The sequence below is a fragment of the Molossus molossus genome, unplaced genomic scaffold (genome assembly GCF_014108415.1).
Source record: "Molossus molossus isolate mMolMol1 unplaced genomic scaffold, mMolMol1.p scaffold_m16_p_16, whole genome shotgun sequence".
NCBI classification, from domain to species: domain Eukaryota; kingdom Metazoa; phylum Chordata; class Mammalia; order Chiroptera; family Molossidae; genus Molossus; species Molossus molossus.
The window spans coordinates 8,431,923-8,459,786 of record NW_023425351.1 but is presented as its reverse complement, the minus strand read 5'-3'; the positions used below and the strand labels follow the sequence as shown (position 1 = coordinate 8,459,786).

Sequence of the window (27,864 nt, the reverse complement as noted above, 5' to 3'; positions counted from 1 at the left end):
ACATCAAGCATCTTCTCAGAACACAATGGCATGCAACTAGAAATCAACTGCAACAAGAACATGGAAAAACATTTGAAAATATGGAGGCTAAAGAGCATGTTATTGAACAATGAATGGGTTAGCATGGAGATCAAGGAAGAAATTAAAAACTTCCTGGAAACCAGTGAAAATAAACACACAACAAGATGATCTATGGGATGCAGCAAAAGCAGTTCTGAGAGGGAAGTTCATAGCACTACAGGCCTACCTCAAGAAGCAAGAAAAATTTCTAATAGACTATCTAACCTCACAACTTAAACTAGAAAGAAAACCCCAGAGCATGTAGAAGGAAGGAAATAGTAAAGATCAGAGCAGAAATAAATGACATAGAGACCAAAAAAACAATTCAAAGGATCAATGAAACAAAGAGCTGGTTCACTGAAACAATAAACAAGATCGATGGACCATTAGGTAGACTCACCAAGAAACAAAGAGAGAGAACCCAAACACACAAAATCAGAAATGAAACAAGAGTAACAACTGACACCACAGAAATACAAAAGATCATTAACAGCTACTATGAGCAATTATATGGCAACAAATTGGACAATCTAAGCGAAATGAACAAATTTCTAGAAACACACAGTCTCCCAAAACTGGACCAGGAAGAGATGGAAAACTTGAACAGACCAATAGAGGTATCATATCTCGACATAATAAAGGCCATATATGAAAAACCTGCAGCCAACATCATACTCAATGGGCAAAAATCTAAAAGCAATTCCCTTAAGAACAGGAACAAAACAGGGAAGCCCACTTCGCCACACTTATTTAACATAGTACTGGAAGTCGTAACCATAGTAATTAGACGTGAAGAAAAAAGTAAAAGGGATCCAACTTGGAACAGAGGAAGTGAAACTGTCATTATTTGCAGATGACATGATACTGTACATAGAAAACACTAAAGACTCCATAAATAATCTACTAGACCTAATAAATGAATTTGGCAAAGTAGCAGGATACAAAATTAACATCAAGAAATCAAAGGCATGCCCTGGCCAGTTTGCTCAATGGTTAGAGCGTCGATCGGCCCATGTACCGGGGAGGCCTGGGTTCAGTTCCCACTAAGGGCACGTACCTCAGTTGCAGTTTGTCCCCAACCCCAGTTGGGGTCGTGTGGGTGGCAGCCAATCGATGTCTCTCTCTCTCTCCCCTTCTTTCTTCCTCTCTCCCTCCCATTCTATCTCAAGATAAATTTTTAAAAAAAGAAATCAAAGGCATTTTTTTTTAAATCCTCACCCAAAGATATTTCTGTATTTATCTTCAGATAGAGAAGGAGGAAGAGAGAGAGAGAGAGACAGAGAGAGAGAAAGAAACATTGACGTGAGAGGGAAACATACATTGGTTGCCTCCTACATGCCACCAACCAGAGCTGGAACGAACCATAACCAAGGTACATGCCCTTGGCCGGAATCGAACCCACGACTCATTGGTCCACATGCCGATGCTCTACCACTGAGCCAAACTGGCCAGAGCTCGACAGCATTCTTATACACCAGTAATGAACTCACAAAAAGAGAAACTAAAAAACAATCTCATTTACCACTACAGCAAAAAAATTAAGATACCTAAGAATAAACTTAACAAAAAAAAAGACCTATTCGCAGAAAACTTCAGGACAGTGAAAAAAGAAATAGTGAAAGATATATAAAAGTAGCCCTGGCAGGTTTGGCTCAGCGGTTAGAGCGTCAGCCTGCGGTCCTGAGAGACCGGGGTTCGGTTCCCGCTAAGGGCGCGTACCTCGGTTGCAGTTTGTCCCCGGCCCTGGTCGGTTGTGCGGGTGGCAGCCACTCAATGTGTTCCTTTCACATCGATGTTTCTCTCTCTCTCTCTCTTCCTCTCTCTCCCTCCCACTCTACCTGAACAAAGAATGGAAAAAATGTCCTCAGGTGAGGATAAAAAAAAAAAATTATAAAAGTAGAAGTATATAACTTGTTCATTGATTGGAAGAATTAACATCATTAAAATGTCCATACCACCCAAAGCAAGCTACAGATTCAATGCAATCCCCATTAAAATACCAATGACATATTTCACAGAACTAGAACAAATACTCCAAAACTTCATATGGAACCAAAAAGACCCTGAATACCCACAGCAATCTTGAAAAAGAAGAACAAAGTAGGAGGGATCACACCACCAGATATCAGGTTATACTACAAAGCCACTGTAATCAAAACAGCCTAGTACTGGCACAAGAACAGGCAGATAGATCAATGGGACAGAACAGAAAACCTGGAAATTGACCCAAGACATTATGCTCAATTAATGTATTTTTTTTAATCCTCACCCGAGGACATTTCTCCATTTTTTGTTCAGATAGAGTGGGAGGGAGAGAAAGAGAGAGAGACAGAGAAACATCAATGTGAAAGGAACACATCGAGTGGCTGCCACCCGCACGACCAACCAGGACCAGGGACAAACTGCAACCGAGGTACGTGCCCTTAGCGGGAACCGAACCCAGGTCTCTTCGGTCCGCAGGCCAACGCTCCAACCGCTGAGCCAAACCGGCCAGGACTGCTCAATTAATATTTGACAAAGGTGACAAGAGCATAAAATTTAGTAAAGACAGCCTCTTTAATAAATGGTGTTGGAAAACTGGACAGCTATATCTAAAAAAATGAAACTAGACCATCAACTTACACCATACACAAGAATAAACTCAAATTGGAGAAAGACTTAAATGTGACTCAGCAGAATTTTCACTCATATAATGCCTCAGGCAAGAGAATAAAGGAAACAAATTAATACATGGGACTACATCAAACTAAAAAGCTTCTGCACAACAACGGAAACAACCAGCAAAATGAAAAGGGAACCCATTTTATGCAAGAGCATAATTGCCAACAATACATCAGATATTTAATTTCCAAAATAGAGTGCTCATACAACTCAACAAAAGGAAGACAAAGAACCCAATTAAAAAATGGGCAGAGGACCTAAATAGACACCTCTCCACAAAGGACTACAAATGGCCAAGAGACATATGAAGAAATGCTCAACGTCACTAATCATCAGAGAGATGCAAATTAAAACAACAAAAAGGTATCACCTCACACCTGTCAGAATGGCCGCCATCAACAAATCATCAAACAACAAGTGTTGGTGAGGGTGTGGAGAAAAGGGGACTCTAGTACACTGCTGGTGGGAATGCAGACTGGTTCAGCCACTGTGGAAAACAATATAGTGTTTCCTCAAAAAATTAAAAATTGAGCCCTCACCGGTTTGGCTCAGCGGTTAGAGCGTTGGCCTGCGGTCCAGAGAGACCCGGGTTCAGTTCCCACTAAGGGCACGTATCTTAGTTGCAGTTTGTCCCTGGCCCCAGTTGAGTTATACGGGTGGCAGCCACTTGATGTGTACCTTTCATGTCAATGTTTCTCTCTCTCTTTCTTCCTCTCTCTCCCCCCCACTCTGTCTGAACAGAATATGGAAAAATGTCCTTGGGTGAGGATAAAAAAAAAAAAATTAAAAATTGAACTGCCAGCCGAGCTGGTATGGCTCAGTGGTTGAGCACTGACCCATGCACCAAGAGGTTGCTGGTTCGATTCCCAGTCAGGGCACATGCCCAAGTTGTGGGCCCAATCCCCAGTGGGGAACATTCAGGAGGCGGCTCATCGATGTTTCTACCTCTCTCTCTCTCCCTCTCTCTCTCTCTCTCCATTCCTTTCTAAAAATCAATAAAGAAAAAAAAATTTTTTTTAATTTAACTTCCATTTGACCCAGTGATCCCACTTCTAGGAATATATACTAAGAAGCCTGAAACACCAATCAGAAAGATTATATATACCCCTATGTTCATAGCAGCACTCTTTACAATTGCTAAGATCTGGAAACAGCCCAAATGTCCATCAATAGATGAGTGGATAAAAAAAATCTGTGGTACATATACACAATGGAATACTATGCAGCTGTAAGAAAGAAAAAAACTCTTATCCTTTGAGATTACATGGAGGGACCTGGAGAGTATTATGCTAAGCGAAATAAGCCAATCAGAGAAATACAAATACTACATGATCTCACTTATTTGTGGAATATAGTGAACAAAATAAGCTGATGAACAAAATAAACCCAGAGACATAGAAAGGAATACAGTTCAGACTGACAAACCTCAGAGGAGTGGGTACTGGGGGATGGATGAGATAAACAAAATAACTTATATGCATGTATGTGTAACCAATGAACATAGACAACAATAATGGGGAAGGGGTCAAGGAGGGTGTCTACAGGGGAAAAAGGAGAAACATCTGTAACAAAAATAAATGAATTAAAAAGATAAATAAAGTGCTCGCTTCGGCAGCACATATACTAAAATTCGAACGACACAGAGAAGATTAGCACGACCCCTGCGCAAGGGTGACACGCAAATTCGTGAAGTGTTCCATATGTTTTATGGTGTTACCTCAAAAAATTAAAAATTGAACTGCCATTTGACCCAGAGATCCCACTTCTAGGAATATACCCTAAGAAGCCTGAAACAACATCAGAAAGAATATATGTACCCCCATGTTCGTAGCAGCACTATTTACAATAGCTAAGATCTGGAAACAGCCCAAATGCCCATCAGTAGACGAATGGATAAAAAAGCTGTGGTACATATACATAGTGGAGTACTATGCAGCGGTAAGAAAGAAAGATCTCTTATCCTTTGAGACTACATGGAGGGACCTGAAAAGTATCATCCTAAGTGAAACAAGCCAAACAGAGAAAGACAAGTTTCATATGATCTCACTTATTTGTGGAATATAATCAACATAACAGTCTGAGGAATGGGGTAGTCCCAGAGAGGTGGAAGTGGGGTACAGACTGACACCCCCAGAAGAGGGGGTGGGGGGGAGAGAAACCACAGAAGTTATATGTATGTATGCATGAACAATGGACATGGACAACAAAGCTGGGGACAGGGCAGGGAGGGAGGGGGAGGGGGGAATCAGTGGGAGGGAAAGGAGAAACATCTGCAACAAAAATAAATTAATTTAAAAAATAAAAAAAAATAAAGATGGTAACCACCAGTCCAGAATACCCTACATAGCAAAGTTATCTATCTGTTAGCTATGAAGGAGAAATAAAGGCTTTCAAACGAAATCTGAGGGAATTTACCACCACAAGGAATTTTGAAAGTTCTACCTGAAACAAAATCACAAAACTGAGAAAAGTGACAAACACACAGATAGAATAAGGAAATTCCAACTATGTTTCAGAGGAAATACTAAACATGTAATTATAATATAAAGTTTAAAAGGAAACAAACAAGTAAAAATAACTACAGCTACTTCAATTTCTTCACCAATACACAACATAAAAAGGGATAATTTGTGCCAACCAAAACATAAACGGGATGAAATAAAGGATGGAACCTGTATAGGGGCAAATGAAGGTAACATGCTATCAGAAGAAAAAGGACTATTTTATCAAATCTTATACAGGTAGGTTCCTGGCCAAGTAAATGGCTCTGGTCATTTGTGCAAAGATTCTAAACACTGGCTTCCAGCATTTGTTGTCCCAGGCAAATGGACTCTATCATAACAAGCTGGAGCTCTGATCTCAGTCCCTGAGAAGTCTGCTCTGAGACCTAGGCTGGACATCACCTAAGCCTGGAAGATGCCTCTGTCAGCTTCATGCTTTTCTCCCCAACCCTCCTCAAATTAGTATTTTAAACAAACCTATGGTAACCACAAAACAAAAATTCAGGGCTCAGACATAAAACACTAAAAAGAAGGAAGTGAAGAAAAACATAGAAAACCACCAAACTAAAACAGAAACACAAGGTAAAAGAAACACTGGTAATACAAAGCAATCAGAATACAAAATATAAAATGGCAGCAGGAAGTCTTCATATATCAATAATCAATCTAAATGTAAATGGACTGAACTCACCAATCAAAAGGCAAAAAGTAGCTGGATGGATTTTTAAAACAAGACCTAAATATATGGAAGATGACATTCCAAGCAAAATGGCATTCAGAGGAATGCAGGGCTAACCATACTTATATCAGACAAAACCGATTTTAAGAAAACAAAAGTAAAAATAGAAAAAGATGAACATTTTATAATGAGAAACCAGACCATCCATTAAAATGACATATCATTTATTAACAAATGAGCACCCAAAAGAGAAGCAACAAAATATATAACAGACCTAAAGAAAAAAAAACAGCAACACAATAATAAAAGATTTTGACACCCCACTTGTACCAATTGATAGACCATCTGGACAGAAAGTCAACAAGGAAATATCAGCCTTAAATGACACTTTAGACCAGATGGACTTACTAGGTACAGAACATTCCATCCCCGAGCAACAGAATACACATGCTTCTCAAGTTCACATGGAAATTTGTAAGGATAGACCATATGTTGGGACACAAAACAAGTCTCAATAAATTTAAGACTGAAATCATATCAAGTATCTTTTCTGACCTCAATGATATGAAACTGGAAATCAACTACAAGAAGAAAAATTTTAAAAATCACAAATATGTGATTAAACAACATATTACTGAACAACTACTGAGTCAATAAAGAAATCATGATACATATACAAATGAAAACACGACATATCAAAATCTTTGGGATGCAGCAGAAGTGGTAAGAGGGAAATTTATACCAACACAGGCCTATCCCAAGAAACAAGAAAAATCTCAAACATTCTAAGCTTGTGCCTTACAGAACTAGAAAAATATGAACAAACAAAGATCAAAGTCTATTGAAGAAATAATAAAAATTAGAGTGGAAATGAATAAAACAGAAACTGAAAAGACAATAGAAAAGATTAATGAAATCAAGAGCTGGTTCTTTGAAAAAATAAACAAAACTGACAAATCCTTACCTAGACTTGCAAAGGGAAAAAAAGAGAGGAGACTCAAGTAAAATTAGAAATGAGAGAGAAGTTACAACTGATACCACAGAAATACAAAGGACCATAAAATAACACTACGAAATGTTATATGCCACCAAATTAAACAACCTAGAAGAAATACACAAATTCTTAGAATCATACAAATTTCCTAGACTGAATTATGAAGAAATAATCTGAATAAATAGATCACTAGTAAGGAAATTGAAATCATAATCTAAAAATTCTTAAAGCAAAAGTCCAGAACCAGATGCATTCACAGGTAAATTCTACCAAAAATTCAAAAAAATTTAATACTTATCCTCAAACCGTTCCAAAAAACTGCAGAGGAGAGAATACTTACTAACTCTTTTCATGAAGCCAACATTACCCTAATACTAAAACTAGGCAAAGTGAACACAGAAAAAGAATTTATAGGCCAATATGGCTGATGAACAAAGATGCAGAAATCTTCAATAAAATACTAACAAATAGAACACAACGATACATTAATAGTATCATATGCCACAATCAAGTGGGATTCATTCCAGGGATGCAGGATGGTTCATCATCTGCAAATCAATCAATGTGATACACCACATTGACAAAACAAAGAATAAAGATTGTACGATCAGCTTAATAGACGTAGACACAACATACAACATTCATGCTTGATTAAAAAAAAAAAAGCCCTGGCCGGTTTGGCTCAGCAGTTAGAGCGTCGGCCTGCAGTCCAGAGAGACCCGGGTTCAGTTGCCACTAAATGCACGTACCTCGGTTGCAGTTCGTCCCTGGCCCTGGTTGGGTCGTGCAGGTGGCAACCACTCGATGTGTCCCTTTCACGTCGATGCTTCCCTCTCTCTCTCTCTCTCCCTCCTACTCTACCTGAACAAAATATGAAAAAATGTCCTCGGGTGAGAATTTAAAAAAAAAACCCAACCCTCAATTAAGTGGGTGTGAAAGCACTTCAATATAATAAAGATCATATATGGCAGACCCACAGCTAACATACCCAATGGTGATACATTAAAAGCTTTTTCTCTAAGATGAAGAAAAAAAAGACAAGCATGCCCATTTTTTTACTACTGTTATTTTTTAAATCTTCACCAGAGAATATTTTTTAAATTGATTTTAGAGAGAGAAAAAGAAATCGATGTGGGCCCTGGCCGGTTTGGCTCAGTGGTTAGAGCGTCGGCCTGCAGTCCAGAGAGACCTGGGTTCAGTTCCCGCTAAGGGCACGTATCTCGGTTGCAGTTTGTCCCCGGCCCTGGTTGGTCGTGCGGGTGGCAACCACTCGATGTGTCCCTTTCACGTCGATGTTTCTCTCTCTTTCCCTCCCACTCTATCTGAATGACAACAACAAAAAATGAAGAAATTGATGTAAGAGAGAAACATCAATGTGAAAGAGAACTACGCATTAGTTGCCTTCCATATGCACCCTGATCAGGGACCGAACCCGCAACCTAGGTACGTGTCCTGACCCAAAATAAAACCACAACCCTTTTGGCATATGAAGACGACACTCCAACCAACTGAGCCACCAAGCCAGGCCTAGGATACCCATTCTAGCCACTTTTATTTGATAAGTACCTGAAGTCCTAACCAGGCAAGAAATAAAAGGCACTCAAATTAAAAAGGAAGAAGTAAAACTGCAGATGACAATTTTTACTATGGATAAAGAAGATAATATAAATAACTATATAAAATTTATGATTTTCTATATAAAATCCCAAAAGATTCCACCAAAAAACTGTTAGAAATAATTAATGAATACAGTAAAGTTATGATATAATATCAATATACAAAAATATGCTGCATTTATATATACATACTAAAAATGAACTATCAGAGAAATAAAAAACACATTACATTTACAATTGCAACAAAAATATAAAATACCTAGGAATAAACAATGGTGAAAGACCTGCACACTGAAAAATATAAGGCAATATTAAAAGAAATGGAAGAAGACATAAAGAAATGGAAAGATATTTTGTTTTCATGGGTTGGAAGAATTAACATTGTTAAAATGTTAATATTTTCTAAAGTAATCTACAGATTCTATGCAATCCCTATCAAAATCCCAATGATATTATTGACAGAAATAGAACAAAGTTAAAATTTGCATGGAAACGAAAAAGACTCCAAACAGCCAAAGCAATCCTTGGGAAAAAAAGAACAAAGCTGGAGGCATCACACTCCCAGATTTCAAACTGCACTACAAAGCTACAGTAATCAAAAACAGTAGAGTATTGGCACAAAAACAGATATACAGACCAATAGAACAAAACTGAGAGCCCAGAAATAAACCAACACATGTACAGGCAACTATTCTATGACAAAGGAGCCAAAAATATAGAATAGAGAAAGAAGAGTCTCTTCAATAAGTGGAATTGAAAAACTAGACAGATACATGTAAAACAATAAAACAATAAAACAAGCTATATTAACCATACACAAATATTAACTCAAAATGAATTACAGATTTCAATGTAAGACCTAAAGCAATAAAATGCATAGAAGAAAACACTGGCACTAAACTTCTGGACACTGATCTCAGTAGGGTTTTTGTGAATTTGACTGCAAAGGCAAGAGAACAAAAGTAAACAAAATGGGACTATATCAAACTAAAAAGCTTCTGCACAGCACCAAAAACCATCAACAAAACAAAAATGCAACCAACCGAATGGGGAAAGATATTTGCAGATCATATTTCTGAGAAGGAGTTAATATCCAAAATATATAAAGAACTCATAAAACTGAACAATAAAAACACAAGCAACCCTATTTAAAAATGGGCAGAGGGCTCTGGCCAATTTAGCTCAGTGATTAGAGTGACAGCCCGCAGACCAGAGAGGCCCGGGTCCGGTTCCTGCTAAGGACACATACATCAGTTGTGGTTTGTCCCCAGTCCCATTTGGGGTCGTGCAGGTGACAACCAATCAATGTGTCTCCCTTATATCGATTTTTCTCTCTCTCTCTCCCTCCTCTCTCCCTCCAGCTCTACCTGAAAATAAAGGCAAAAATATCCTCAGGTGAGGATAAAAAATAAATAAAAACAGGCAGATCTGGCCAGTTTGGCTCAGCGGTTAGTGTGTCGGCCCATGGACCAGAGAGGCCCAGGTTTGGTTCCCACTAAGGGCACGTACCTCAGTTACTGTTTGTCCCAGGCCCCAGTTGGGGTCGTGTGTGTGGCAACCACTCAATGTGTCTCTCTCTCACATCGATGTTTCTCTCTCTCTCTTCCTCCCTCTCTCCTTCCTGCTCTATCTCAAGATAAATGCAAAAATGTCCTCGAGTGAGGATAAAAAAATAAAGGGGCAGAGGATTTAAATAGACATTTTTCTAAGGAAGATATAGATGGTCAATAGCCATATGCAAATCAAAACCACAATGAAATACCACCTCATACCTGTCAGAACTGCTATTATCAAAAAGATAAGAAACGCCCTGGCCGGTTTGGCTCAGCAGTTAGAGCATCAGCCTGCGGGTCCGGAGAGACCCGGGTTCGGTTCCCGCTAAGGGCACGTACCTCGGTTGCAGTTTGTCCCTAGCCCTGGTTGGTTGTGCGGGTGGCAGCCACTCGATGTGTCCCTCTCACATCAATGTTTCTCTCTCTCTCTCTCCCTCCTGCTCTATCTAAACAAAAGAATGAAAAAGTGTCCTCGGGTGAGGATAAAAAAAAAAAGATAAGAAACAAGTGCTGGAGAGGACATGGATCAGGGGTGGGGAATGTCTGGCTGGCCCTCGGGCTGTATAAGGCCCATGAAATCAATACAAGCTAACTTCACACACCTCACCAAATTAGCCTGACCAAATATATCAGGCTAATTTTTTTTTTTTTAATCCTCATCTGAGGACATTTTTCCATTTTTTGTACAGACACAGTGGGAGGGAGAGAGAGAGAGAGAGAGAGAGAGAGGGAAACATCGATGTGAAAGGGACACATCGAGTGGCTGCCACCCGCACGACCAACCAGGGCCGGGGACAAACTGCAACCGAGGTATGTGCCCTTAGCGGGAACCGAACCCGGGTCTCTCCGGATCGCAGGCGGACGCTCTAACTGCTGAGCCAAACCGGCCAGGGCTATCAGGCTAATTTTTAAGTTGATAAGTTTGTATGGCCTACAAATGATGTTATAAATATTCACATGCCCTTGGCAGAAAAAAGGTTTCCCACCAATGGACTGTGGAGAAAACGGAACACTCATCCAATTGGTGCAGCCTCTATGTAAAGTAGTATGGAGATCCCTCAAAAAATTAGAAATAGAACTCCCATATGACTCAGCAATTCCTCTCCTACGTATTTAATGTAGAATATGAAAACACTAATTTCAAAAGATATATGCATCCCTATTTTCATTACAGTGTTATTCACAACAGCCAAGTTATGGAAACAACCTACGTGTCCGTCAACAGATGAACAGAAGTAGAAAAGGATGGGATGGATGGATGGATGGATGGATAGATGGATCAATAGATCAAGAGATCAATAGAAATATGAAGTACTACCTTGCCAAAAAAGATAAAACCCTGCCATTTGTGACAATATGGTTGGTCCATGAGGGTATTATGCTAAGTGAAATAAGTCAGACAGGAAGGACAAAAAACAATTATTTCACTCATATGTGAAATAAAAAACAAAAACTCATAAATACTGAGAATAGAACAGGGGTTAACAGAGGGGAAGAGGATTAGGAGGAGGGTGAAATGGGTAAAGGGGCTCAAATATATGTTAACAAATAGAAAATACTTTTGGTGGTGAGCACACAATAGAATACACAGATATGAAATTATTCTGTTTTACACTGGAAATTAATATAATGTTCTTAACTGGCCCTGTCCGATTTGGCTCAGCGGTTAGAGCGTCCGCCTGCAGTCCTGAGAGACCCGGGTTCGGTTCCCGCTAAGGGCACGTACTTCGGTTGCAGTTTGTCCCCGGCCCTGGTTGGTCGTGCGGGTGGCAGCCACTCGATGTGTCCCTTTCACATCGATGTTTCCCTCTCTCTCCCTCCACTCTGTCTGTACAAAAAATGGAAAAATGTCCTCGGATGAGGATAAAAAAAAAAAAAAAAAACGCTTAACTGATGTTACTTCAACTTTTTTAAAAAAATCTGTAAGAAAGAAAATGAAAAAGCAAGCCCCAGAACAAAAACTACTTGCATTATTTTCAGAAAATGACTTATATTCAAATTATGTAGAGAACTCTTATAACTCATTAAGGAAAAGACACACAACCAAATTTTAAGATGAGCAAAATATCTGAATGAATACTTCACACAACAAGATACAAGTATTGCTAATAACCACAGGGAAAAAATGTTCAATATCAACTGTCACTACAAAAATTCAAATTAAAACCCAAGTAGGTTACCCCTGGCCAGTCTGCATCAGCCTGCAGACCAAAGGTTCGATTCCAGTCAAGGGCACATACCTGGGTTGTAGGTTCAATCCCCAGCCTCAGTTGGGGTTGTGCGGGAGGCAACCAATCAATGTGTCTCTCTCTCACATCAATGTTTCTCTCTCTATCTCTTTCCCTCCTTCCCTTATTCCACTCTCTCTAAAAAATCAATAGAAAAATATCCTCAGGTGAGGATTGACAAAAAAATAAAATAATAAAAAATAAAAGTAAAACCACAGTAGGTTAACATTATAAACCTATTAAAAGGGCTAAAATTCCCCTTACCGGTTTGGCTCAGCATTAGAGTGACGGTCCGTGACCCAAAGGGTGGTGGGTTTGATTCCAGTAAAGGGCAATTAATTCAGTTGAAGATTTGATACTCATCTGGCGGGGAAGCAACCAATTTGTCTCTCTCACATGGATGTTTCTCTCTCCCTTCCACTCTCTCTAAAATTCAGTGGAAAAATATCCTTGGGTGAGGATTAACAAAAAAATTTAAAAATAAAAATAAATAGAAAATAAAAAAGCTAAAATTCCTTTTGTTGAATTGTATGAGTTCTTTATATATTTTGGGAATTAACCCCTTATCAAATGTTTCATTGGCAAATATGTTCTCCCATTCAGTGGGTTCATTTTGCATTTTGAGGATGGTTTCTTTTGCTGTGCAGAAGCTTTTTAGTTAAAAGTAAAAAACTGGGCAAAGGCCAAGCTGGTGTGGCTCAGTAGATTAAACACTGTCCCATGCACCAGGAGGTCACCAGTTCAATACCAGGTTAGGGCACATGCCCGGGTTGCAGGCTTGATCCCCAGTAGGGGGCGTAAAGGAGGCAGCCAATCAGTGGTTCTCTCTCATTGATGTTCCTATCTCTCTCTCCCTTTCCCTTCCTCTTATCTAAAAATCAATATAAACATATTTTTAACAAATGGGCAAAGGACCTGAATAGACACTTCTCAAAAGAGGACATGCAGATGACCAATAAACATGAAAAAATGCTCAACATCACTAGTCATCAGAGAGGTGCAAATTAAAACTACAATGAGGTATCACCTCACACCTGCCAGAACAGTTACTATCAATAAATCAACAAACAGCAAGTGCCGGTGAGAATGTGGGGAAAAGTGACCCCTAGTACATTACTGGTGGTAATGCAGACTGGTGCAGCCACTATGGAAAACAGTATGGAGTTTACTCAGACAATTAAAAACGAAACTGCCCTTTCACCCAGTGATCCCACTTCTGGGAACATATCCTAAGTATCCCGAAACACCAATCAAAGAATATATGTACCGCTCCATTCACACCAGCACTATTTACAATATCCAAGATCTGAAAATGGCCCAAGTGCCTATCAGTAGATGAGTGGATAAAAAAGCTATGGTACATTTACACAATGGAAATGTATGCAGCTGTAAGAAAGACCTCTTACCCTTTGAGACGGCATGGAGAAACCAGATTATTATGCTAAGTGAAATAAGCCAAACAGAGAAAGATAAGTATCACATGATCTCACTTGTATGTGGAATCTAATGAACAAAGTAAATTGATGAAAAAATAGGTCCAGAGATATGGAAGCATAAAAAAGACTGACATATCTCAGAAGGTAGGGGTGGGGAGGGGCAGGAAGGGATTAACCAAAGAATTTACATGCATATATGCATGGCCCAAGGACACGGACAATATTATGGTGAAGGCCTGGGGTTGGGTGGGAGCCGGATACAGAGCGAAAGGGGAAAATATGAGGGACATCTATAATACTCTCAACAATAAAAATAAAAATTTTTTTAAAAGGCTAAAATTTAAAAGACTGACAATACCAGGTGTTTATAAAGATGTGGGTTGATTGAAACTATCACACATTGCTGGTGGGAACGTAAAATGATGCTACCAGCTTGGAGAGGAGTTCAGCAGTTTTTTCCTTTCTGGCTGCCTCCTGCATGCCCTCTACTGGAGATGGAGCCCACAACCTGGGCACGTGCCCTGACCGGGAATCAAACCAGGACCTTTCAGTCCATGGGACGGCACTCAATCCACTGAGCCACACCGGCCGGGCAGCAGTTTTCTTATAAAGTGTAGTATATACACACCATGTGACACAGCAATTCTACTTCTAGGATTTTACTCAAGAGAAAGGAAAACATATGTCCATAAAAATACTTGGTCACAAGAGTTCTTTGCTATTTTATTTAAAATAGCCCCAAACTGGAAACCATCAAATGTCCACAAACAAACCATGATATATCTCAATAATGAAATACTATCTGTGCCACAGTTCAAACTGGTCTTCATGGATTAGCTTGTAAATTGAACTATCACTTACAACATTGCTCCAAACAAAACTCTTCAATATTTTCCTTGAAAGCCAACCTAAGAAGTCTAATTGCCTAACACCCAGCCTGAACAGTAGGTATTCCCAGACACCTTTAGATGCTCAGAACTACAATCACAAGCACATTCTCCTTAGCCAACTAAGACATGTTTCCAAATTGCAGGCTCAAATTCTCCAACCACATCCTATCTAGATGGAAAACACCCAAGGACAAATGGGCTCTCCTTATTCTTGAAGTAACAGAAACACCAGCACCTTATCTAACCATGATAGCTGACACTCACCTCTAGGGAGATGTGTTTCCTCACCCCACCTGGATCCTCCTGGCTCAAAGAAGCCCTGACACCCCAGCCATTCTCTCCTTCCACCTCCTCACTGCCAATTAGAAGAATCTTGGCTCTGGGCCCTGATCAAATCTGGTATTTTCCTAGTTTTCCTTGAATCTTGCTGCTACCCATGTGGCTGATCAATAACCAAGCTTTTTTTCTTTAAGTACTAAAGAAACTAATAAATCAACTTGTATTTATTTTTCAAATGTGCATGTATAAGATTTGAATTTAATTTTTTGCAAGGAAACAATATTTTTAAATGTAAGTTAAATTTTAGTACCTGTTTCAGAAAAGACTCCAGAGCTGAATTTGCAGCTTTTTTCAATTCTAGGTTTACATGGCTACACCACTTTGACAGTACTTCAAATACAGAAATGTAGTTGTCCAGAAGGCAGGTGCTAAATTGAGACGCATGCAGGGTAAAGAAGCATAAGCCAGCTGCAAATGAAAATATCACTATATTTAAAACAGGACCACAAAAGGCACAACAAAGAACTAAGAAAGCTTCAGTATATGTCAAAATTAAAACTGTGTTCATGAAAACTCTGTATCTTTCCACTACAATGACCTAAGGGTCCTGTTCAGAGTTCTAATGCTGCCATCCTCCACTTGAATCAACAAGCTCATGATTTGGCCAATTTCCCCCAAAACAAAGTTCAGAAATAGGAGCAAACCATCTGTATCCCGTAAAATATGCTCTAATTTTTTTAATCATCTAATCTAGGTGTGACCATCTCAACTAAAATTTGTGTGCTAAACACAAAGTCTCCAAAAGCCCCCCGCCCCTCCCCTCCCCTTTCCACTAGACCAGCTGCTTACTGCATGTCAGCCTCAGCCTCAGGACAGCCAGGCATCAGCCCTAGAGCCACATTTACTTTAATTTGTAGTTTAAGTAAGTAGAAGTTTACTGAAGACATTAACTTAATAACCCGAAATATTCTATCTCATTAAATACAGAATCTTACCTAAGGGCACTGCATATCTCTTCAGATCGATCTATTAAAAAAAAAATTTACCATCAATGTTTGACAATCACAAGTCTCAACTGTAAAAGAATTAGAATAATATTAATCCCACCTGAGGATGAATTGCCTTTAATATAAAATCAAAAATCTCCCTTGAAGTGTGGGGATCTGGGGGAAAAAAACAAGAAGTCTCTGTTACAAATCATAACAGTATCATCCGACAAACCTCACAAATTACTTTATAAATAAGAACTTTATTTCAGACAGCTTGACACCTATCTTAACCCCAACAGTCTCCTATAAATTCAGGAGTGACATCCCTCTATCATTGAATTCAGCTAGCGAGCAGCTGCACAATTATTACGTACTTCAGTAAAGTAAGAATAAAACCTGGAATAATAAAGACAATAAGTTTATATTTCAACTCATCCCTAATTGTTAAAGATAATCTCTGGGCCTCAGTTTTCTTATCTGTAAAAAGGGTACTATATATCTTCTTTTAGAGTGGTTTGGAGGATTAAACAAGGCCAAACATATTATTCTCTCAATACTCCCAAGCATTTATTCTACACATAGTACATGTCAAGTAGTTATGGAAATTGTAAAAATGAAAATATAATCTTTTTTTTTTCTGTCTTCAGATAGAGTGGAGGAAGAGAGAGGGAGAGAAAGGAAGAGAGAGAGAAACATCGACATGAGACGGACACATCGACTGGTTGCCTCCCGCATGACCCTGACCAGAGCCAGGGGCGAACCACAACCAAGGTACGTGACCTTGACCAGAATCAAACCCGCAATTCTTTGGTTCATGGGCGACGCTCTACTGCTGAGCCAAACCAGCCAGGGCTGAAAATATGACCTTGGATCTTAGTAAACTTACTATCTAAAAGGGAAGGTAAAACAGGAAACCATCTATAATCTGAGGCTCTTATCCTGGCCTGACTGACATCACAATTACTTATTTAACTTTTTCCACCAGTAGTCACTACAGCTATACTTACCACTGAGTTACCTGGTCTTACAACAGTGACTTGCAAACCACAAAGGTTCAAGAATTATTTGCTTTGATTGCCAGGATTGATATATTTGAAAATATAGCCCAGTCCAGCCAGTGTGGCTCAGTGGTTGAGCATCGACCCATGCACTAAGAGGTCGCCGGTTCTATTCCCGGTCAGGACACATGCCCAGGTTGTGGGCCCAATCCCCAGTGGGGGACATGCAGGAGGCGGCCAGTCAGTGTTCTCTCTCATCAGTGTTTCTATCTTTCTCTCCCTCTCTGTTCCTCTCTTTCTAAAATCAATAAAGAAAAAAAATTTTAAGAAAATACAGCCCAGATGCCATAGAAGGTGAAGGGGTAAGAGAGGACTTAACATGAGAGAAACATGCATGTTTGGAGGATAATGCCATGAAAGAGATACAAAAAAGCTATTTTGGCATTCACTACAAGGAAAGATTTCTTCTGGTTTTGAGTATTCAAGACAGGCTTTACAGACAAAGTAGCACTTGAGCTGGGTCTAAAAGAACAAATACACTAGTTGGGGAAAAGGTCATTTAATAGAAAATGACAGTGTAAACATAAGTGTGCAGACACAGGGCACCAGGCACCTGCCAGCACAGTTGGTCTGGCATGAGTGGGAATGAATATCTACCCAGCCTTCATGCCTTCTCCCAGGCTCTGCCTCCCACTGTCCACTCTCCTGTGCCCACTTCTCCTTTCTAACAGACTGCTTCCTCTACAAGCAGGCTCAGTTGAAGCTGCCCTTGTTGAGCTCGACCCACTCTGCCACTCTGGTCTCTTTGCATTCAGACCCCTCCCAAAGTAAGGTGGTACCACATTCCAGTCCAGACTCACTCCTTATATTCTTACCTTAGTATTTCTGCATTTGCTCTCTTGCTAATTTTGCTCAAACTCATAGCTTTATTTATTATCTCTATACTTAAGACTTCCAAATTCGTATCTTGAAATCTAATTTCTCCTGCAAAATTCAGCTTTACATATGCAACTACACAGTAAACATCTAAGCCTGGATGTTTCATAGGTTCCAGGTTTCTGCCTGAAATCTGGTCCTCTCCCATCCCACCCAGCTTAAAAACCAGTGCATGAGCCCTGGCCGGTTTGGCTCAACGGTTAGAGCATCGGCCTGTGGTCCAGAGAGACCCGGGTTCGGTTCCCGCCGAGGGCATGTACCTTGGCTGCAGTTTGTCCCTGGCCCAAGTTGGGTTGTGCAGGTAGCAGCCACTCGAAGTGTCCCTTTCAGGTCGATGTTTCTCTCTCTCTCTTCCTCTCTCACCCTCCCACTCTATCTGAACAAAAAGCGGAAAAATGTCCTCGAGTGAGAATAAAAAATTTAAAAATCTGTGCATGGACTTCCGTTGCTCACTACCACACTAGAGTAAAAGTCTCCCAATCCTGCACTAATACATTTCTCACATCCAACCAATCAAGGAGACCTCTACAAAATATCAACTGGCCCAAACCCATTCCTTATTTTAAAAACCATGGCTTTCAATTCCATTTGGAATAAAATCCCAGCTCAGAAGCTCCTCACACACTAACTTCGCATCCTGTCCCATCTTACCCCAGGCCCTCTATGTGTGTTGCTACACTCCAGACACTCCAGCTCTCTTGAACTCCTCTGACCACCACCTGCTGGCCAGGCTAGAAGCCTCGGTACTTGCTGGTCCCTCTGCCTGGAGTGCTCTTCCCAGCTCTTCCTCAGCTGGCTCCTTGCCACCCTGCAGGTCTTAGCTTCTTGTTACCTCCTCAGAATGAACCAGCTGTGTGCATGCATGCTCCACCTCTCCATACTCTAATACTCTTATTCACTGCACCCAACATGTTTGCATAATTAAACCCTAAAATCTCTAGTAGCTTGTTCATCTGCTTATTGTCTGTCTCCTCCATTCGACTGAGCCCATGATCACTGAAACTTGGTGCTTCTGATCACTGAATCCAACACCTAATTCAATACTCTTTAGATAGAAGGCACCCAGGAAGTACATGCTACATATATGAATGTATTAGTGTTAATATTTAGTGCTTGAAGCCACATGATCATGGCATAACAGAAAAACTATAAATATTAGCCACAGACCAAGGCTTAAATCCCAGTCTTGCCACTTATTGGTTATATTAGTTTTCTACTGCTGCTGTAAGAAAAGTATCACAAACTTAGCGGCTTAAAACAACACAAATGTGTTACCATACAGTTCTGGAGGTGAGAAATCTAAAATGGGTCTCACTGAACTAAAATCAAGATATCAGCAGAGCTATGTTCCTTTCTAGAAGCTACAGGCGCTGTCTTTTCCAGCTTCTTGAGGTCGCTCACATCCCTTGGCCCATCTATCTCCAAAGCCGGCAATGGCTGCTTGAGTCTTTCTCACATTGCATCACTCTGACGACTTTTCTGCCTCCTTTCGTATTTAAGGACCCTTGTGATCACATTGAGCCTACCTGAATAATCTCCTCATCTCAAGGTCAGCTGATTTACAACCTTAATTCCACCTGCAATCTTGATTCCCATTTGCCAAGTGGCCTAACACATTCACAGGTTCTGGGGATTAGAATGAGCACATTCGTTGAGAACCATTATTCTGCCTACCACACTAATTGCGTTACTGTGAGAAAGTCAGTTAACTTGCCTTTGTTCTAGTTTCCTTATATAAAACAGAGGGGAAAAAAATAAAAGAAAATAAAGAAAAAAAATATAAAACAAAGACATTATTATCTATCTTAAGACAGTTATTTCACCAAATGTAAATCAATATGCCAAGCAAACACAGACAAATAAGCATCATTATCTGACAGCAGGGTCAAGAGACAGAAACAAACATACAACCTGGTAAATTAAAAATATGTCATAGTAAGTAGTGCTCTAACAGAGGGACATACAGAAGCCATAGGAAGTAACTCAGAGAAATCATAAATGCATTATAAAATAGATGATATTTAAGCAAGAACCTGATGGAATAGGAAACTGGCAACAGGATATGGCAGAGATGAGACAGAGAGAACTAAGAAGGGAGATCACATAGAGCTAGTCCAATATTCTTGATAAGAAGAAATGAAGAAGGGGTGAGTACAAATATTAGGTTGAAAAGTATGAACCCTAATGAAAGAAAACACACACTGGATGTAGAGAAATTTAGCAATTACTTGAACAAAATGATAAAGAAGAGCAAACAGATTTTTTTTCTTTTGAAGAAACTTTTAGGGTTAAAAGTCTTATTTGATTTTTCAAAAGAAATGAATTTTGACTTCTGGTTAAGACAGTGGGGTAGGTAAACACTGTGCTCACTTCTCCCATGACTACATCAAAATGACAACTAAAACAGAAAAAGAAAACAAAGACAAAAATTACAATTGAACTACAGAACAACCACCTGAAGACTAGCTGAACAGTCCTATAACTAAGGATATAAAGACGTCACATAGAGCCCTGGCCGATTTGGCTTAGCGGTTGGAGCGTCGGCCTGCGGACCAGAGTCCCAGGTTTGGTCCCCGCTAGGGGCACGTACCCAAAAAAAAGAAAAAGAAGCCACAAAGTGACTATTAGGAGGGGCGAGATGATGAATGGGCACACCTACACGTGGCAGTTAGAAATCAGGAGGGATATCTCAGCTGCAGAGGTCCCCCCTGAGGAGCAAGGGGTCTCAGCCCCACATCAGGCTCCCTATTCCAGGGTACTGGTCCCAGGAAGAGAAAGAAGTCCCCATAACTTCTGGCTGTGAAAACTAGTGGCTGAGTGAGATAGAGAACTGGAGAGTCCCAGGCACTGGTCTTAAAGGGCTCACACATGGAATTAATTGCTGATGGACTCACTCGCTCTAAGCTCCAGCTATAGAGCAGAAGCTTGAGCAGCATGAAGGACCTACGGGGAGGAAATAAATTGTCTGGCTGCAGGGTGACAGTTGGAGGGGCAGCTATTACCCAGATAGAAGTTCTGGCAGAAGCCATTATTCTTTTGCTGAGCCCTTCCATATCTGAGTTTCTATCAACCTAGTTTATACTGTTCGACCCACCCTGATGATTCAGAGACCTGTCCGCACCCAACCTACAGGCCCATCTAAGCCATTTCCAGTTGTTTTTCCATACTTCTTGGCTCATACTGTGGACTTTCCTAAAATTTCTCAAAAGTTCACAAACCCCAAACAAGCAACATCTAGCCTCAGCATGCCATGTACCTCTTGCTAAGCAACCCCAAGGCTGACACTAGTGGTAGCAGACTCAGTTCACAGGCCCCTCCAAGCCCAGCACAAGGGGCAACCCTCTGCAGAACACTTTGTAGCTCATACCAGGTGGCCCCAGGCACAGTAAAGGCAGAGGCTGACCTCGGCCTGCACCAGAGCCCCTCTTCCCAAGAGGCCCAGAACCAACACACCTGGTGACCAGCTTCAGACCACACCAGAGCACCACTCAACCACCTCCCTACACAACACACCTGAAGTGCAGACTTGGCAGGTACCACAGCCTTGCAGGCACCAGAGCCTTGCTAAAGCAAATCCTGCTCTGTGGGGTCAGCCCCTGCAAAAGAGCCTCTCGATTATAGTCATGGCCAGTCCTCACAACCAATCAGCCTGAAGGTCAATCCCTCCCACTAAGGTGTCAACAACAATCAAAGCTCATCCACAACAGGATGGCAAACATGAGCCACACGGGACACACCTGGAGCACCTGATTCACATAACCAAGGAGACTGTGCCCCTGGGCCCTCCAGGACACCTACTAATGTAGGCCCCTCTACCGAGACTGGGAGATGCAGCAGATCTACACAGGATGGCAGTCAAAATGAGGAGACAAAGAAACACGTCCCAAATGAAAGATCAGAACAAAACTCCAGAAAAAGAATTAAACAAAATGAAGACAAGTAATCTGCCACATGCAGAGTTGAAAAAACATTTTATAAGGATGTGCAATGAACTCAGTGAGAACTTTAACAGCTAAAAAAGGAGATAGAAAACATAAAAAAGTAAAAAATGAAGAATATAATAACTGAAATGAAGAATACATTAGACCAGCCCAGCCGGTGTGGCTCAATGGTTGAGCGTCAACCCATGCACCAAGAAGTCGCCAGTTCAATTCCCATTCAGGGCACATGCCCAGGTTGTGGGCCTGATCTCCAGTGGGGGACACGCAGGAGGCAGCCAATTGATGTTCTCTCTCATTGATGTTTCTATCTCTCCCTCTCTTTAAAATCAATAAAGAAAAATTTTTTTAAAAAAGGAAACTCTGACACACATTAAAATATGGATGAACCTTGAAAACATTATGCTAAGGGAAATAAGCCAGCCACAAAAAGTTACATACTATGAGTCGATTTATATAACCTTGAAATAACAAAATTGAAGATGGAGACAGATCAGCGGTTGCTACTGGAAGCATGGAGAGAGGTGAGTGTGGCTATAAAGGGTTAGCAGAAAGGATCCTTGTGGTGATGGACTGTTTAGAATCTTCACTGTGTGGGTACATACACAAATCTACACTTGACCAAACTGCACAGAACTAAATACAGACACACAAATGTGTGCACATAAAATTAGTGAAATATGAATAAGGTTGGCAGATTTATCAATGTTAATATGTTGGATGTGCTATTGTACTATGTCACTAGCAGAAAGTGGGTGAAGAACATATGGAATCTCCCTGAATTATTTTTCACAACTGCATATGAATCTGAAGTTGGTTTAAAATTTCAAAAAACAAATGGGCAATTTATTTTAGAACCATAATTTTTGAATACAGAAAGAAAATCAAATGAAGTCAAGCAATACCTTCTTCCATGGATTTGGTGAAGTTACACATAAGTGATGACAATCCCTTCAAACATCCTGCCACAATAGGTAGTTTGGGCTCTCTTACTGTTGATGTCATCTAAAAGGAAAGTTTTAGAAAGATACCATTAAGAGAAAAATACAACCAAATCTATGAAAGCAGAATATCATCAAGTTTACGTACCTGGGTCTTAAGTTCACCCAGAAAAGCCCGGAACAGTTTTTCTGAATTATTTATCATCTCACTAGGATGAACTTCCCCTAGTACTCCTAGGAGCTCATATACTTTTTCTAAAACTGAAAAATAAATTTTAGATACATAAAGGTCTAAAATAACATTTAAATAAATTACAAAAAGAAAATGAGAGGATGTTTTGTTCAAAAGTAACAATAAAACATACAAAATATCTAGTTTTATGTAGGAGAATCTTTCCTGATAGGTTTTATGCAAATCTAGTAATGATAAACTAAATTATGTTCAACATGTGTTGTGAGATTTATATTTAAAGAAATCATTTTGTAAAAAGTAAAATATTTAGCCCTGGCCAATTTGGCTCAGCAGTTGGAGCATCGGCCCGCAGACCAGAGAGACCCAGGTTTGGTTCCCGCTAAGGGCACGTGCCTTGGTTGCAGTTTGTCTCCAGCCCTGGTTGGGGTCGTGTGGGTGGCGGCCACTCAATGTGTCTCTCTCACAACGATGTTTCTCTCTCCATCTCTCCCTCTCCAATCTGTCTGAACATAAATGCAAAAATGTCCTCAGGTGAGAATTAAAAAAAAAAAAAGGTAAAATATTTATAACCAGAAGTTTCACACATTGTTTTTATTTCCATTTTGGTTTATTTTCAGCAAAAAGGATTCATCTGTAAAACTTATAAATACTACAGCAGAGACAAACCTAAGTTTTACACTAATAATTTTTTTTTATCCTCATCCGAGGACATTTTTCCATTTTTTGTTCAGATAGAGTGGGAGGGAGAGAGAGGAAGAGAGACAGAGAAACATCAACGTGAAAGGGACACATCAACTGGCTGCCACCCCCACGACCAACCAGGGCCAGGGACAAACTGCAACCGAGGTACGCGCTCTTAGCGGGAACCGAACCTGGGTCTCTCTGGACCACAGGCCAATACTCTAACCGCTGAGCAAAACCGGCCAGGGCTACACTAATAATTTTTAATGTTAACTTGCTAAAATATTTTAAAATAACATTAAAATGTTTCTCACCTGTATCTGCTATTTTTGTTTTCAGTGCAAGTTCTCCATAGAATTTGCTAAATAATTCCCCAACTCTAAATTCATCCATGAGTCTATTATTTCTCAAAGTCTGAAGTAACTAAAAAAATACAAACAAGCATTGGCTTAAGAAGAAAGTAATGAAAAGGCATCAACTATCTAAGTAAGTCTGTATATAGCAAAGTTCTAGGAATCATGTGTCTCTAGGGAATGTATGCTTGGTCTCTCAGGACTCTTATCTAGCCAGATTATTTGGTAGGTAGGGGTAAGGTAGGTAGTAGAAGAATAGAGAGATTACAAAGAGGGTGTAAACTTAATTTTACTTTCCAAGAAACTAGTAACATGACTAGAACCATTCTCTTATTGGCACTTAAGGACCAACATAACCCAAAGGAATTCTAATGTAAAGATGCAAAAAGAGAGATCCATCTAAGAGAGAGAGACAAGTGAGAGTGCGTCCCAATGACTAATTAAATACAACACACAGACCATTCTCATGATAAAGGTTTCAGGAAAAAACTCAGATACAATGAGGTGAATTTTGGCAATTCTCAGTAATTTTATGAGTAAGAGTAATGAAAGTACAGAACGAGCAGTAAATTTCTTAGTTTATTTTTCCCCTTCATTCCCCTCAAAACCCCAAATACTTCCTTTGCTACCCAGAAGAGTCTGAGAATAAAATAGCAAGGTATTGTTGGGTGAGGACTAGAAACCGTGCCTCTTATCCACACATCAATGTGATTCGCCTCTCTCACCCAAAACTTCAACTTTCAGTTTTTTTACAAAGTTATGTTTAATATAAAATACATATACTTAGAAATATAAAATTACCTTAATAAGAAGGTCTAGGGCTGGAATTTTACATTTAGCAGCTTTATCTTTTGTATAAACACTGGTACAAGTATTCTAGGTTTTAAAAGGAGACATACCAAAAAATCATTACGATCTAAAACTACATCTCTGAGAGGAGCAATATCCATACATGACATAACACAATTTAATATTTAGCTGTTAAAAATAATATTAAAGTATATAAATATACAGAATTAGAATTATGAAAACATTGATACAATATGCAACGGTAACAATATTAACAATAACTAAAAAAACATGAAATCAAGAGACCCCAGCAGGATAAAAAAACAAAGTAAAGGTTATCCCTCCTTCTATACTTCCCACAGTACTTGTTGTCATATATCAGGAAAGAAAGAATGAAGAACAAAAGATAACTAAAGCAATTCGGAGAAGAATGGCTGGGATTCTACTAACAACAGTCCAGTGTAATAAAAGCAGGAGCTTTGTAAGAAGGCAACCTAGCTCCAAGACTGGCGTATGTTTCTTAACTTCTAAACCTCATTTGCAAAGTAGAGAGATGAAGAACACCAAAAAGACTTAGTAAAAAGCAAATGATAAATTGTACATTAAAGAACTTTGTAAACTATGAAGTATTCTACAAATGTTACTCTTACCCTTGAGACAATGGTTTTAAATATTAAGATTCCAATCAAGAGAGATTAGAAGTCAAAAGAGAATAAAATCAAGACCTGTCAAAAAAGACTGATAACCATTAAAGACATTTTCTATATTAGAACTACTTATAATTTATAAAATAGCTTCCTATATATTACCTCAAACTGAATACATACTTTTTCATCAACACTTAGCATCCAAGAACGAGAAGCAAATTTAGGACAAATAAAAACAAGTGACCTCTAGATGTGGCCTTTGTTGAGAGCATATATAAGTCTAAGAAAGAACAACTTAATTTATGATTAGTAGTTCCATAGTAAGTTATGAGGAAACACTGCGGAAGGCAGGAAAACTTTTCAGATGGTTGTCAAGGAGAACATGTGAATTACACAGGAAATATAAATCTCACCCTAGTGTTCTGAAACCTCCCCACAATTCAAAAAAAAATGTATTATGATTTATAAAAGGCATTATTAATCCTACGTGCAAAAAGTTATCAATATGGTTTGTGAAAAGGGCCTTTATAAAATCTAAATAGCCCACTTCATTTCTAACACAATCAAACTGAAATAAACTGCCAATGAGAAAGGCAGAAATAAAATAACAATCCAAGTTTAACTTACACCACAAATTAAAATAAATGTTGGTATATAATGAGTTGTTTTTTCCTCCTTACCTTAATATCGAGAGAATAAGGTGTGATGTCCTGACCAATTTTTTCTAAGAAAATACATAAAAATTTTAGGACTTCTTCTCGACAATCACGAAACTATAATAAAAGAAATAGACATTGTAGTAAATATGAGTGAGATTAAGAGTCACCCCAACATAAAGGAATATGCAAGAAAAGCAAACTGAAGATTTTCAACTTACTTCATCAATGCTAAGTGATTTCCGAACAAATACAAGCAAACCGAAATCTTTGGAAAAAACTAAGGAAGTCTGTAATGCTGGACAAAAAAAAAAAAGAAAAGGTAAGAGAGCTACCAAGGATCACTCTATAAACCATAAACCCACCCAAAAGGGACTGCACCTTTCTCCAGTCAGCTTTTTAAGTGATAATATGCCAACCTAAGGTGAATTCTCCCCCAAAACCTTCAGCAAGGAAAGTGGCTCTGCCTGTTACCTTGGTTTTAGATTGGTGAGACCTGTGTTGGCTTCTGATTACAGAACTGTAATAGCAATAAAACCACTGAATTTAACAGCAGCAATAGAAAACTAATACACTCCTCTATTATCGCTCAAGTGAAAGGACGTATGTTGAATATTCAGAGTAAACTTGAAACTGCTCTACAAACAAGTTACTAAAGGAATAATAAAGAATTCTAACTTGGAAACCCCAAGGCTAGAAAGCATGTACACAATTCTGTTTTTAAAATTTTCCCCCCATTAATAACATATCCTTGACAACATATAAGTACTATGTAGCACCTTAAGGGGCTATTTACATTACAGTATTTCTCCACTACACTTAGCAATGATCTCTTAAGAAGAAAACCTCACCTATCTTTTAATTAAGAGGACACTCCATGGAGAAGTTCTGCATATTTTGTTTTTTAAAAGGAATATCGTAGAAGTTTTAAAGCAGTGATCTATTTTAAAAGTGCTAAAAGAGGCACTTTTACTACAAAGAGAAAATAGTTCTCATTCCAGGCATTGCTAAAAAGTGAAAAGAACAGCATGACTTTCCAGGTATGTTTCTGCAATGCTTCTCAAAAGTAGGAACAGCAAATATAAGGGTTTGGAAACTGGTGAGTGTAGGCCACATTAAGGTGAAAGAAAATACTTCACTCTCCGTCTTCCTCCCCACTTTGGATAGCCAAGGTTGACAAATTCAGGGCACTTTCACCAACTTTAGTTTCATGTTAAAAGCAGTATAACTAATCCCACCCCTTCTTCTACACAGACATAGAAATTATAACGACCCACAATCAAATATCTAGACTTCCAAACACAGTGGGAGAACGCGAGAGTGTGAAACGCTCCCACGCCCCGCACCGGCCGCAGCGAGGCGGGGCCCGCACGATACCCACCCAGCACCGCGGGGCCGGCGCTGACCACGCACTCCTGCCCCAGGCACCGAATCAGCTGGTAACTGGCCATCGCGGCGCCGCAGCGGTCAGCAGCGGACAAGTACTGCTGCAGCTGCTGCAGAGAGCCCCGCACGCCACACGCAGGGGGAGCCATGACGCGCAGCCCGCAACGCCGAGGGCGCTCGCACCACCCGGGCCCGGAAATGTAGCGGAGCGGAGAGGCGGGCTCGCGGGCGCAGAGGCGGGGCTCGCGGGGCAGGCGGGGCGGGGCGGGGCGGGGCGGGGCGGGGCTCGCGGGGCGGGGCGGGGCGCGGCGGGGCGAGGCGGCTGCGCGCGAAGGCCCTCCCTGCCGGAATAGCCCGCTTAGCTGTGAACGAAGGTTTACAACCGGTTCATTAGTGTGTTGCACACACTACACCGCATGCATACATTGAAGCGTCTGGAGAAACTGGACTCTGACGACGT

At 40.0% G+C, this 27,864-nt stretch overlaps 1 protein-coding gene and 1 non-coding gene across 2 annotated transcripts in view; one reads left to right on the top strand and one right to left on the bottom strand.

Moving 5' to 3' along the window:
- The window catches only part of PRKDC (protein kinase, DNA-activated, catalytic subunit), a 261,857-nt gene extending 234,304 nt beyond the window's left edge, over positions 1 to 27,553 (bottom strand). The window contains exons 1-10 of the mRNA XM_036264464.1: positions 27,400 to 27,553; positions 26,240 to 26,316; positions 26,043 to 26,135; positions 24,728 to 24,802; positions 23,888 to 23,996; positions 22,848 to 22,960; positions 22,664 to 22,763; positions 16,005 to 16,060; positions 15,893 to 15,923; positions 15,208 to 15,365 (exon numbers count right to left, since the gene is read on the bottom strand). Of these exons, the coding sequence (XP_036120357.1) occupies positions 15,208 to 15,365; positions 15,893 to 15,923; positions 16,005 to 16,060; positions 22,664 to 22,763; positions 22,848 to 22,960; positions 23,888 to 23,996; positions 24,728 to 24,802; positions 26,043 to 26,135; positions 26,240 to 26,316; positions 27,400 to 27,553 (966 nt within the window). The remainder of the gene's footprint in view (positions 1 to 15,207; positions 15,366 to 15,892; positions 15,924 to 16,004; positions 16,061 to 22,663; positions 22,764 to 22,847; positions 22,961 to 23,887; positions 23,997 to 24,727; positions 24,803 to 26,042; positions 26,136 to 26,239; positions 26,317 to 27,399) is intronic.
- On the top strand, positions 4,321 to 4,427 carry LOC118631954. Its single transcript, XR_004959939.1, has one exon. It is a non-coding gene; the product is annotated as a U6 spliceosomal RNA (small nuclear RNA).
- Positions 27,554 to 27,864: the final 311 nt, after the last annotated feature.